Source organism: Equus asinus, chromosome 12 (genome assembly GCF_041296235.1).
Source record: "Equus asinus isolate D_3611 breed Donkey chromosome 12, EquAss-T2T_v2, whole genome shotgun sequence".
Taxonomy (NCBI): Eukaryota; Metazoa; Chordata; class Mammalia; order Perissodactyla; family Equidae; genus Equus; species Equus asinus.
Genome location: NC_091801.1, coordinates 14,846,061 through 14,860,847, shown reverse-complemented (window position 1 = coordinate 14,860,847; position 14,787 = coordinate 14,846,061). Strand labels below are relative to the sequence as shown.

At 38.4% G+C, this 14,787-nt stretch overlaps 1 protein-coding gene across 15 annotated transcripts in view; it reads right to left on the bottom strand.

Moving 5' to 3' along the window:
• Nucleotides 1-941: 941 nt before the first annotated feature.
• Nucleotides 942-14,787, bottom strand: part of EYA1 (EYA transcriptional coactivator and phosphatase 1) — a 328,098-nt gene continuing 314,252 nt past the window's right edge. For all 15 annotated transcript variants that reach the window (XM_070481088.1, XM_070481087.1, XM_070481090.1 and 12 more), the window contains 2 exons: nucleotides 14,173-14,273; nucleotides 942-2,177 (listed from right to left, as the gene is read on the bottom strand). In XM_070481088.1, the coding sequence (XP_070337189.1) occupies nucleotides 2,097-2,177; nucleotides 14,173-14,273 (182 nt within the window). In that variant the 3' untranslated portion in view covers nucleotides 942-2,096. The remainder of the gene's footprint in view (nucleotides 2,178-14,172; nucleotides 14,274-14,787) is intronic.

Below are 14,787 nucleotides of genomic sequence, written 5' to 3'. Positions count from 1 at the left end.
CAAAGAAACAGCTGTTGCCTTTCTAGTTCAGTCCCCTCAAGGACTGATAAAGCCATTACTACAACTGCTTTATGTCCTTCCTTTTGTTGGACAATGAGCATTCTAATGCAACCAAGATCCTGTTCTGTCTTGTAACCAAGAGCTGGAGAAGAAAATATTGACATTCAAGGAGCTTACGGTACTTCACAAATCAATTTTATTAATTTAAACACAAAATTAATGAAGAAAAATTCTGTACACAATTGTGGACACAACACACCTTTATACAGTAAGGCCAAGATAAACTTTGTCTTGTCAATCTGCAGAGTACAAAAACGAAAAATGAAAAGGCTAAAAAATTGTCAACTTCTGTTCGCTTCAAGCAAAAAAGAAAAACGAATTCAGTTGGGTTAATTTAAACAATTTAGAGAATTCACAACTAATTCTAGCAGCAACATGAAACTTCAGAAAAGGAGAGAGTAGCTCTTCAGCTACTTTGGGTCAAAGGTGGTGTTTCTTTTTTCCCACTATGTTAAAGAAAATTAATTCAAACAGTAATTTCACGACAATGGAAGGCTTTAGATGACAGAAACTAATGCCCGAACTGATCAATTTTGGACAAACTTTCTTATGATCTAACAAAAGTGACAGTTTTTATTTCCGAGATTTATGTTTGTCATGTAATACAGAATGGAGGTGAAGAGTAACATTATTTCCTTGGTGATGATGACCAGGCCACGTCCACTGCTGGAAGTGAACTTTCCTGGGAGGGTTGGGGGAGAGTGTGGAGGGAACCTGAAAGTAGGAAGTAATGCCAAGTTGTGATTTCCAGAGATGTGGTAATGTCCTCTTTTATCTAAACAAGAAAATGCAGACGCTATAATCTGAGCACGTGAAAACTTTGCTTTGCTAGTCTCCAATTCATGAACCATTTTATTAATAAAATAGATCTATCATCTACATTCTTTCTGTGGGAAGAAGCATTTGAATAATCATTTTTTTTCCCAAATAGTTACATATAATACATTAGTGTTGAAGATGAAAAAGTGAGGTTGTAAGAGGACTTTTTGTTTCAAATTACCTAAGACACTGCTGTGTTCTTTTACTGAGGCCCTCCTAACAGCCTAAAACAAAGAACTGATGGGAAAAGAAAATTGGGAAAACAGAATCCTCTTGACACTTGACATCCATGCTTTTGGTCTTGACAACGTTATCTAAAAAAAAAAATCCATTATCTACATATTTATAGCCAGTACTTTGCTAAGGCATGGCACATGACTGTGCACATAATGCCTCATACTTCACTATCAAGGCATTGCAACCTCTCAATATCATTTTCCTAAACAATATGTAAAAGAATCATCCATTATTACAAATTTACACCAAAAATTCTTTCTGTACATGATTGTCTCAGTGATGTACATATTATACGTTTAAATTAGACATACTTTAAACTACTTTGCAATGTGCTAAAATTCAAAGTACTTGCTGTGTCGTGAGGCGAAGGCCTTTAATCGCTTATTTCTTATGCTATTGTCTCTTCAGTTATTTGATGTCAAAGAAGTCTGTTCGAGTGAACTGTATGGTACTTGAATTATACCTCCATAAAGCTGTTTTTTAAAAAAGTCTGTTCATAAATAAGTAGAGATGTACAGATTACCCTGGGTATGAGACACCAAAAAGTAAACCTTCTTTACAAGAAAATTCCCCCACTGGTATTCAGGAAACACATTTCAGTCTTCGTTGTGCAAACAAGTTTGTTGTATTGGAGAAGCTGCTAATGTCACATTGAAGATGCTAAAAACTTAAGTGTTTGCAGGTCCTTTCTTCACAGGTTTGAACCACGTAGTTAATGTGGCAAAGACACATCACACTGTGCTAAAACATTCTCATGGCTTATTTGCATTGGATTCACAGTACTAGAGTCAACAGCCATTCTGAAGAAGTAGACGTGGTCCTTCATTTACCACAAGGGCAGAGGTGAAGGCCAACAGCAGCTGTGCGTCAATACGTTGAAATCGCTACGTTGGGAGTCGGGCGCTGACACGAGACTCAGGCCTGCTGGATCTGTTTCTGGTCACAGGGCCGTTGTGTGGTTTCAAAGTGCTGTGTGGCTATTACAGGTACTCCAGTTCCAAGGCGTGGTGGAGGGCCATGAGGTCTGAGTGACTGGAGATCCTCCAGAATGGCATGGCGTGCTACAAGAGGGCAGACACACGGTGAGGACAGAGAACGCTCCCAGCCCCCAAAGCCCTTAAAACCACTTTCGAAATCCACTACAATGCTCGTCTCTTTTCAGTACTGTGAAAAATGCCAGTCAGGATCTTAACATCACATCTGTTTAAAACAAAAATTCAAACTTAATCCTCCCCTAAGAATACTGGACTGCATTTAAAAATGTAATCTGGAGTCTGTTTCTTTTAAGAAGGTGATGGATATTTCTTAAGTAGATCTACCCTGTGACTTTAACGCCAATTCCAAACTTTAACCATAGTAGCTATGAATGAACCTTCTCGAAAATAGTTGCTGTTCAGAATATGTATCTGGTGGATGTTTTTTTTTGCTAAGGAAGATTCACCCTGAACTAGCATCTGTTGCCAATCTTCCTCTTTTTGCTTGAAGAAGATTGGCCCTGAGCTAACATCTGTGTCAGTCTTCTTCTATTTTGTATGTGGGTCGCTGCCACAGCCTGACTGCCAGGTGAGTGGTGTAGGTCCATGCCCGGGAACCAATCCTGGGCTGCCAAAGCGGAGTGCGCCAAACTTAACCACTAGGCCACAGGGCCAGCCCCTCCAGTGGATCTTTCATCTGAAAGTTTAAGCAGTTTTACTTGCTTGGTACTATTATACATTTTTCAAAACTTTATCTCACTTCATGTAAGAAGCAACTTTTTTTCCATTTATTTCCATCAGGCATTCTTCACATTGACCTTAAAATGACTTTATTATATGGGAAAATGTTAACTGAACATCCAAGGTATTGTTTTCTGTAGCTGTTCTTTAAAACATCAATCTAAAAATCTAGCTTAACTGATAGGAATGTTTGTGAAACACGTGAATTAACCAGAAATAAGAAAAACAGGAACAAAAAACAGAGGTTACCTCATCCAAAAAGGATGAAAACATGATTATAAACTTTCACTGTTCAAAAGCACTATAGTAAGCACTGATGCATTGGCAAAATCTTTTTCTTAAATAAGAAAAAGATAACCATCATCTTTCAGAGGACAAAAATCTCTCTAGCCTATAGAAAAACAGGGTTTTGGGGTTATTTTTACACAAAAAATAATGTGAAGTCCTGAGTATTATTTGCAATTATAGTTCTAAGGAATTTTTTAAAAATTCAAACTAATAGAATTTGGCATGAAAGCAAACAGTGGAATGAGGGGTTTTTGGGGTGGATTATCTGTAGGTAAAAGAGGAAGCTACTATTCTGATGTAGATCACATAACTGTTATTTTCTGGGAATGCAAACTATTAAGTTACTTACTAACAATGTCTTTGTCTCATGTAATCTGCTAAAAGCATATACCAGAGTCCAATAGCATATGTAGACCTTTCTGGACTCTATATGATTTTGGAGCATCTCTAGATGTGTGTTACCCTTCAATAACAGAATAGTCCAGAACTGAGCACTAGAGAGCTCTTTTCTGATTTTTAGGATGATCCACTTGGCACCTTTAGACTATAAAAAGAGCCTGGACTATTTTGTATTCATTTATTCACGAATGAATGAATATTTTGAGTTCGCAGCCATGATGTGGAAGATCATCTCTGTCCCTGGTCCACTGTCTCACAGTCTGTGGGTGAGTAGCAAAGATGTACAACCATTATGAGTGTTCACCTATGTGTTATTATAGGAGTAGGAGGGGCCAATTCCTGTTGCCTGGGGATCTGGAATAAGAGGAGGTGATAACTGAGCGTGGTACGGAAGGATGACCATTCAGAAGAGCACTTGAATGGCTGTGTGTATGTGTTGGGGGCAAAGCATAAAGAAGAAATTCCCTGTTAGGATACTGGCTGTGTGAGAGAGAAAGACATGGCTGGTGACATGACTGGCTGCAGGAGCCAAATGGTGCAGGACCTGCTAAGCTCTGTTAAGAAATTTACTAATAAACATGATAGGGAGCATTCACTGAGTTTGGTGCGAGGCACTGTCCTAAGTACTTTACACAGACTCTCTCATTTAAGCCTCTCTGTAACCTCAGAGATAGATAAGTATTATTATCATTATTTTACTCACAAAAAACTGAGGCTTACAGAAGGAGTAGAGAGGTTTAAATAACAGCTGGGAAGGAGTGAACCCAAGATTCATGCAGGTCTGGTCTGAATCTGGAGCCCACATGCTGCAATGCTTCCTAACTGTTCCCTGGGCTTTTTTATTCAGCCGTGTAAATTATCAGCACCATAGCACAGCTTAAAAGACACACTCCCTTCCATGCTCTGTGGGGTGAGTGACTATGATACATAGATCGGGTTTGAAAAATGTTTCATCAGTTACAATACAGAAAGCGTTCCTTCTCTCTCTCCTATTAGAACAGAAATCCATGTGTACTGTACAACATTTGTAAAATGTAGACCTGTATGAAGAAATACAAATCACTTCTAACCCTACTACGCAGGTAACCTCCATAAACATTTTTCTATATTTCATATATACACACTCATATTTGAAACTGTGTATATACAGTATGTATCATTCAGCATCCTGCCTATTTTACTTCTTAATCTCAAGTCCTTTTTTTTTTTTTTTGGTGAGGAAGATTGGCCCTGAGCTAACATCTGTTGCTGATCTTCCTCTTTTCGCTTGAGGAAGATTGTTGCTGAGCTAACATCTGTGCCCATCTTCCTCTATTATTTTGTATGTAAGACACCACCACAGCATGGCTTGATGAGCAGTGTGTGGGGCAATGCCCAGGATCTGAACCTGCAAACCCTGGCCCACCAATGTGGAGCCTGTGAACTTAACCACTACACCACCGGGCCGGCCCCTCTCAAGTCCATTTTTAACACATCATTTTTAAAGAGAATCATTCACTCATTATTTTAAAAGTTTTCAAGGATTCAACTGTACACAGTGTTCTTTTATGTTTAACCATCTACTTGGTATCTATTTTAATATCCCTTTTTAATTTCCAATTAACTTGTGTTATTTTCTTTAGTTTTGTACTAATTTCCTCTAATTGCCCCAAAGCTGTGTCTCACGAAGAATGAATAAAGGGAGCTATGGTGTAGTTCTATTGATTTTAGGTACCATTATTTCAGGCTGTCACAGAGGATGCTGAAGGCTCTTCAGATAGCCATCCAGAAACTTTCTGGACAACTACCTCCATAAATACATACTTGTGAGAACTGGAATGCATTTTTCAGAGTAGGTTCATTCAAATTCTTTTCATGCTGATTATCTGAAATTAGATATGTTTCCCATGGGCGACAATACAAATTTGAAAGCTCTTGGTGCCCTCAGCAGCATGTATTGTTGAATGTAATGAGTGGCAGAGAAACTGAAAAAAATCCAGCTAATTCTTTGGTACATGGCTAAGGTATAAATTGGGCATTTAATTTCGTAGTAAACACATGACCCATGCAATAACTACGTGTCTTAACTTATCTTCACACGTGTAGGAGTTGATGCCAGCTTAGATGTGCATTTAATTTCAACTGTTTTACTTTTGAACCTTACTCAAAAGATTTATGGAAAGGTGAGATTATCCACAAAGAGCCCTGAATTGGCTTGTTTACTGCACTAAAATACTAATGGCTTCAGTCTTCCTATATAGAGTATGAATAAGAACCACATGGTAAAGCGGCACCCTGAAACGGGTTCAAATGATGAAATACACCTGTGGCATATTACAGACCACTCATCACAAGGCAGTGAGGATGGGTCGTTCACTCGAGCAAAAGTGCAAAGGGTCCTACAATGATAACTGCCAAGCTTAGGAGTATGTGAAAGAACGAGCAGTCTTGGGGACACTCCCACACAAGGGCAGCAACTCCACCCTGAGCATCGCTTCATAATATGAAGGGTGGTGATCTCTGCTACAATCAGCAGTTCCATTCTCACAAAAATTACTGGGCTTCTTCGCTAAAAAGGTACCTTTAATATTAAGCGAGTGATTATAAGAAGACTGAGTCCAGGGGATTCAAACTCGTGTCAACAAATAACTAGAACTAATATTGCAAAATAACATTTTCCCTAACTGGGCACACGCTGATGTGAAGATTTTATGGGTCTATAAGAGCTCCCCAGGACAAGTGGGTGCAAAGTACACAATTTTTGGCGAATCAGTGTTTAGCCTGGAATAAATATTTCTTATATGAAGTCACAGAGTTATGGTGGCAAAAGAGGAAAAGAAAAGCAGGTGCTAGAATGAGGAGACCTACATTCTCAACTCTGACATTAGTTATGTGACTTTGAATTATGACATAGGCTCCCTAGAGCCTCAGTTTATTTATCTGTAAAATGAGGTTTAGGAGAAATGACTCACGCTTGCTTCTCGGTTTAATAAAGTCTATGGCCTGTACTGTACTGTAGCTACAGCAAGTGTGTAAAATAATATGCATACATGACATGTTGCCCCCCTACCAAGAACCAGCAGGCAAGATATATCTGCTGAAACGACTTCATTACAATGTAAGGCAGTGTGAGATTGACTTAAAATGACCTAGCCAGAGCCATCAGGCAAGAAAAAGAAAAGGCATCAGAATTGGAAAAATTGAATATTCACATGTAAAAGAATGAAATTAAGACTCCTATCTTACACCACTCACAAAAATTAACTCAAAATGTATTACAGGCTTAAATGTAACACTGGAAACCATAAAACTCCTAAAAGAAAACACACGAAAAAAAGTTCCTTGACAGTGGTCTTGGCAATAATTTTTTGGACGTGTCACTTAAAGCATAAGCAGCAAAATAAAAAATAAACAAGTAGGACTACATCAAACTAAAAAGCTTCTGCACAGCAAATGAAAAATCATCAAAATGAAAAGACAAGAAATATTTGCAAACCATATATCTGATAAGGGCTTAATATCCAAATATATGAAGAACTCGTACAATTCAATAGCAGAACAACGAATAATCCAATTAAAAAATGGGCAAAGGGCCTGAATAAATGTTTTTCTAAAGAAAATATACAAATGGCCAACAGGTACACGAAAAGGTGCTCAGCATCACTAATCAGGAAAACGCAAATCAAAACCACAATGAGATATCACCTCACACCTGTTAGAATGGCTATTATAAAAAAGACAAGAGGCGACAAATGCCAGGGAGGATGTGGAGAAAAGAGAACCCTTGTACAGTGTTGATGGGATTATAAACTGGTATAGCCGCTATGGAAAACAGTATGAAGGTTCCTCAAAAATTAAAAAATGGAACTACCATATGATCTAGCAATTCCACTTCTGGGTATATATTCAAAGGAAACAAAATCACCATATCAAAGAGATATTTACACCCCCATGTTCATAGCAGCGTTATTTACAATAGTCAAGGCATGGAAACCACCTAAGTGTCTACTGATGTCTGAATGGATAAAGAATTTTGGTATACATATACAATGGACTATTATTCAGCCATAAAAAGAAGGAAATCCTGTCACTTGTGATAACATGGATGGACCTTGAGGGCGTTATGCAAAGTGAAATAAGTGAGACAGAGAAAGACAGATAGTGTATGATGTCACATGTGGAATCCCAAAACAACAACAACAAAAAACCAAATTCACAGAAAAAAAGAGTTCAGATTTGTGATTACTAGAGGTGGGGATGGGGTGTGAAGGAATTGGATGAAAGTGGTTAAAAGACACAAAATTCGACTTATAAGATAACGATGACTATATTTGAAAGTTAAGAAAGTAGATCCTAAGACAAAACATTTTTCCTGTATCTCTATGAGATGATGGATATTAACTAAACTTACTGTGCTAATCATTTCACAAAACTTGTAAGTCAAGTCATTGTGCACTAAACTCATACAGTGCTGGATGTCAAGTATATCCCAATAAGACAAACAAAGAATCAAAATGATAAATTCAGAGAGAAGAGAGCTCAGTTTTAAGCTGGAGAGGGCAAACTGGGCTTGCACTGAATTTGAAGAACGGGCAAAGTCAGTTAGGTGGGTGGGAAAGGGATGGGACTCCAGTCAGGAGATGGTATGTGACAAGGCTGTTGGGTGGGATGCACAGAGCATTCAGTGTGGCGGTGATGGGGCTGGAATGGTGTGTTGGTGATAAAGACTAAGAAGGAAGAAGATTTCTTCAGGTAGAAGCACTTGGAATATCTAACTAGGAAGGAGGTATGTTAAGCAATTTCGTGCGGCACTAAGGGAAGCATGGATTGGAGGTGTGGCTGGCTGGTAGCAGAGAAATTAGGCAGAAGGGTGGTGGAAGTGGATTGAGTGCAATGGACTGGAGACATTGTGAAGAGAGAATTCATGCGACCTGGTGATGGGTTGGAGGGAGAAAACACTACGGCAAACTGGAGTGGGTGAACTGGTTTGGGACAGCTGAATTCACCTGCTGACATGCAGATGGGATGACAAGGGACACCTAAATGGAGATACTCCATCAGGTACCTAGAGCCATGGGACTAAAAACAGAGCTAACCACAAATCTCAACAGAAATGATAGCTGAAAGTGGGACGTGTATATGATCAGTTTATCAAGATTAGGCATATCTTGAGAGAACTGGGTACCAAGCCCAAATCTTCGGAAGCAGCACATGTTTTCGGGTCACTGGAACCAAAATATTCCCTGGCTAACGGGGAAATAATGACACATCCTTCCTGCCCCTCTTGTGCACAGTGCAGCCTTCCAAATTCCCTCATGCCACCTTTCCTCTTCGTCTAATATTTTGCTTTTATCCCTTCTGTTTATACACAAAATCAAAAACATGAAAAGCTGGGTGCACGGACACTCACAGGTAAATTGAAGTTGGCTGAATTATTAAAAATATATTAACCTTTGGCCCACATATGGTACTTCTAGGAATGTGTCCCATAGATGGACTTGCCCATGCATCAGCTGCATAAAGACCATTCGCGGCAGAACTGCTTATAATAGTAAATACTGGAAACCATCTAAATGCTCAGCCCCAGGGGACTCGTTAAATTATAGCACATCCATGTAATGGAACACTGATGTGGCCGTTTAAAAGAATTAGAGACGCAGAGCTCTAAGCACGGATATGGAAAAGCTGCCAGGATATATTGTAAAGTGAAAAAAGTAGGTACAGAAAAAAGTGTATAGTTACCATTTGTATAAAAAAATAAAGACGCATATGTTATCTCTAGAAAATTTGTGTATGGAGGTACAAATACTTCCCAAATTGTAAAGAAAGAGATCTCAGGAGATAGATTATGCTAAGAACTCATTATGAAACTTATTGCACAGCACTGCTCTTTTATTATTTGTATATCTGCTTTGCCTCTAGACAGAAGTGAGTTCTTTAAGGATGAAGATGAAATCCAATTCAAGACCTGGCGTACAGTATGTGCTCCTTAAGCGCCGAATAAATGTAATGGTTTTAGAATAATAAAATTCACGGTACATGGTATTAGTAATCCCTACATCTCAAATAAATCTAAAAGCAAAAAGCTGCAATAAAAATGTTATTATTACTATTTTTTTACAAAAGCAGTTTTTTTCTCTGGAATAAGCAGAGAATTGAGCATTAGTAATCCAGTTCTCAGCTTCATCCGGGACTTCAGCACGTTTTGGAGTGCACATTTAAAACAGACATGTTTGATGCTTGCCATTTCCCCCCTGGTGTTATTCAGAAGAGATTTATTTTAAGTAGTTCGCAGAAAAGTAAATAAAGTCAGTGTAGTTGCGGAGTTCTACAAGAAGGCCACTTTTACTCTAGAAACAGAAACTGCTGTCAGTGTGCAGGAAACTATTACTTACATTTTGATTTTTCTTTTTATCATACATATGCCTAATTATTGTCACCCAAGGTATGTTGTATTAGGAAAACAAAGAATTTTATGGTAAAAAAAGAAAGCCTGGCAGATTTTGACAACAAAAGCCATAGGTTAAAGAAAGAGATCCATCAGTAGATGGGCTGCCCACTTTCTCTCCACACAGCCTTTCTGGGAATAAAGAGGTGCTTCCAAGAGATCTTTTTCAGAATAACATTTTTCTCTTAAATAAGCAAAGCTATTTCTAACCTTTCCTCTTTGAAGGGGTGTTTTTAATGATATGAATTATAGAATTAGATAAAATTACTGATGACTATATTGGCAAAGAGAACGAGGATGACAGAAGAGACGTCAACTAACCATAACAAGACAGGCAACTAGCAGAATACGCCTAGGTTTTTCACCTCTGGGCTCAAGAAAAGTAACTACCTCTAGCAAAAGAACATCACTTAGGGAGATGAAAGCCATCTCTACAGGGAAAAGAGGAGACTGTGGCACTAGACTTTTAAAAGAACACAGGAAACTAGGAGAGACTAAATGGTTAAAATCGATTTAGAAGAAATGCTAAATGTTTTGATTTTATAAAACATTTTAGGGCTCAAAGTTGCAGAACTTCACTCGTTCACTATTAATTTTATTTAATAATCTAAAATTCTCATGAACTAAATTATATATCAGAATTAATGACTTGTTTTTAAAATTTTAATCATGAATGTAAAATTAGGAGAAAAAGAACTCATATAATTATATTTACCTCCCAAAAGGGAAGAAACAAACACTGCACACTTCTAATAATTTAAAAATAAGCATGAAAATTCTTTTTTGTAAATCAAATCATATTTAAGATATGTAAATAAAGCTTATAATTTGAACGAACTTTGTGCTAAATCTCACGGATATAACTGGCTTCAAATCCTAATTCTAGCTGTGTGAGCTTGGCCAAATTATTGGCCTTCCTGTGCTTCAGTTTTCTCATCTATAAAATGGGTCTAAGGACTCCATCCTCATAGAATTGTGAGGGTTTAATGAGATAATGGATAGGAAGTAACTAAGAGTGTCTGGGAAATAAGGCTTTATAATTGATAGCCATTGTTACTTATTATGATTATTAATCGTTCTATAGGATGGATAACCATCTCAATTTATTTCTGTAGTTTTAATTTTTATATATAGTTTTCAAAATGGGATACTGCTGAATTGTAATCTTTTCACCCTAAATTAAATATTTCTAAGTTAAATGTTAAATGTTCTCTATTTTTGTGTAGAACTCCACTTTAAAGATACTCATTATCTACTGCAAATTATTAGATCCTTGTCTCTTCACTCATGTACCAAGTACTGCTATTTAAATACTAGTTAACCTATAACTAGTTAACCTTTATAGTTAACCTATAAAGGCTATGCAGAATATAAGAAAGGAATGGTCAGTTTGTCACTCTAGACGATAGCTTGATGACATCTGAATCTTAGGCAAGATTATCAGGAATTTGAACCTTCTGAAAAATCTGTGCATTTTACATACATACATAAATAGTCTTATAACTCCTGGTCACAGTTTTGTCAGAGTTCCCACACTGGTAGGTCTCAAGGTGCAAAGAGTTTGTACATAACAGATACTGTTGGATTCTTACTACATACATTCCTTGCATGAAATCAAAACAGAAAGTTGAGTCTAGGAATACTCATTCACAGTCAAAAAAATTCAAAGAACATGTTCTTTGCAGGCAGCTGTCTAATTCTTTCTGGTATGGCTGTGTGTGTGTGCGCGTGTCCCAAATAAAAAGAATAACATGTCCAAAGATAAACAGTGGAAACAATTTTAACTGTTCTTCAAAGAGAGCAAATACTTAGTCCTATTACTACTTTCAATTCTAACATCAAGCCAAGAATTCCTTTAGTTTTTCCATGTTGTGTTCACCCATGCCAAACATCTGAGAAATATCCCTCTCAGAAAGGGTTAGGATGGACTCACCCACAGAAACCTTGCTAGGGCCCAAAGGACTGCACCTCTGTTCCCTGCATTTTAAGTCATCACTTTCATAAGCATCCTTCTGCCTACCACAAGCTAGAAAGCCAAATTTTGGCAACACTCTCCTGAAATTAAAACTTCTCAGTGAATACAAGAGGGAGAAGGACCAGCCTGGAGGACAGATTCACACCTTGGCCCTGGGCCACATTGGCATGAAATGCTGCTCCTTAATTCTACACTGCTCAGAGGTGCAAATCTATTCCATGCCCGCCTAGACGCTAGGAGGTCCTGTCTAGGAATGGCATGGGGATTCTAGACGCTTCCCAGGAAAAAGACTTGAGTCTGGATTCCCACCAAACGTTCTCTCTAACTCCCCAGGGTTGAGTTTGGCGTACTCTAATTTAGTCTGGAAAGATTTTATTTTATGAAGACAGCCCACAGGGCCAACAGATGTACTAATGACAATGGCAGTTGGCCACTGGTGAAGCTGAAATGTCAGAACTAGTGCTTAAATGGCAAATGCTTAGCAGCAAGCTCTAGTGGATCTGAAGTGTGTGTGGGTTTCCACCAGTACCCATCACACTTGGGGAGCCTGTAATCCTGGGCACATTGTGTACCTATGGGTGTAAGTGAAATAATCTATTACTTATAGAATTAGGGTCAGCTTCTATGCTTTTATTGGAATTCAGAGGCACTGAAGGCAAGTTAAGTCATCTTTAGACTCTCTAAGAAGGCTGGCCACGTGTCATGCTTAATGCTGCATCTCTGATCTGGTGACTTTGTTATGCCATTTCTGGTATATACTGGACAAACTGAATAGTTGCATCCTTTATGGAAATATAGTGATCTCTATGAGTGAGTGTGTGGGGAAGGGAAGGGAAACTTATCCCATGGGTTAATAGCAGACAATATTCAGTGCTCTTCAATTTAAGAAATATTTATAGAGTACGACTGTGTCAAGACTTAGGGAGTCAAAGAAAAAATTTGAAGGCAGAGTTTCAAACAACAATCCAAGCAAAACAAGATCCCTACTTCTCTGGAGCTCACATTTTCCTGCTGAAACAGGCACGTACACAAATAATTAATAACAATGGTTACCATTCGTTGAACATTTTATACGTATCACACTCTGTTTTATGGGTTTTACATATCTTGACTAAATCTAATCCTTACAATAGCCCAGTGAGCTGGGTGCTACTGTTATCCCCATTTATAGGTAAAGAAAGAGAAAGAGAGGGGTTAAGCAATTTGTTCAAACACAACCGGTAAGCGGCAGAGCTGATTCAAATCCAGGCTGTGTGGCTCAAGAATCCCACCTACTACAACAGCGTCTCCAATTAAAGTATAAGTGAGTGCTACTAGATTCAGTTCTTACAAACAAGAGAAATAGAAAAGGTGGTACATGAGCTGGATTTTGGAAAATGAATATGACAGTAGGGCATTGGGGAGAAGGGCATTCCAAGAAGGGGCAACAGCAGGGAAGCAGGGCCCGGCACGGCCAAAGGAAGTAAGCAGACTAATGTGACTGCAATGTTAAGGCACAGGAGTGACAAGGATTGGAAAGGTAGGTTGTTACCAGGTTGTGAAGACCTTGAGCGCCAGGCTAAGGAATGTGGTCCCCTTCCCCTTTTAAAAATGCAATGAAACGCATTAATGACAAAGCTTTTGCTAAGGGAATTGAAGGAATTACATGTACAGGGATTCAGAAGAGGTATGATGGATGGACAAACCGAGAATCAAGGGACCTCCAGTTGGGTCTGCTCCCTTCCTCCTTTCTGAGTGTCCTGAGAGAGGCAAGGTGCTGACCTCGTGACAAAAGAAGGCACCGTGCTCTACTCTGTAGCAGCAAATAGTTCTAATCTTGCAAGCCAGCTCTCACCAACTGGTAGAGTCTTGTTCGGAAGGATGTTTAGAAGGTTCTTAGGCTGCATCTAGGCTCAGGTAACAAAGTTTTAATCACCTGGCAATGTCTGCCATGGGTGGAGAAAGGGGCATGTTAGCATGAGCATGGCATCTGTGTTATTCCTGTTCTGGATGATGGCTACAGCACTAAGCCTTCTTTTCTAAGCACCCAAAGTCTACATTCTGGGAAGACCAACCATCCATGACCCTTGAAGTTGTGTACCCACTTTTCAAAAAGATCATATTTAATTCTCCTCTGCCATTTTTCAGTGTTTACAGTTCTGAACACATTCATAACGCTTCAGAGAAATGGCACTTGTTTAAATGATCCTGTGATGAGAATTTTGAGGATTAAGAAAAATTAATGGGACTAGACGCCATCTAGGAACACTCACCTTTTTTGCTCCTTGTTCTTCTTCCACACCGTCTCCTATAACAACATACACCACTTTTCTTCCAAACCTTTGAATTATCCTCTCAAAACAGCTTTCCTTTCCTAATGGACAAAGATAAATTATGAGAAATGTAAAGTCTGGGTAACTCGGTACTATAGCTCTTGAACCTTTTATATAAAATGCTTTCTTCAGGCTTCTGATTCAACTCTCTCCTCCCTGTGGGAAGTAGGAGAAGAGTACTTCTATATACCATTTGGGTAGTATGTGGAACAGCATGATAAATTAAAAATCGTAAATTAATTAGCCATGTGCTGTCCTCTCCCTTGGAAATTGACAATTTCAATCTTCTTTTCCCAAGGACTCATTTATTAAAAAGTAGGATCTCCTTGATCACAGTACAGTATTTGGGGGAAAAAGTACTGTTTCACAGTATTACCTTTTCCCTACAACTTGACACTCAACAAAGGCGTGCAATTCTGGCAACATATTTTAACTTGATTTAAAAAATGTTTTATGATATATCAAATTCTGAAAATAATATCTGATCCAAAGGCTATTGGGAAGGATGAAAAAAATTGGGCCTGGTTTTGTTATAGCAAGAGAAATCAAACATTG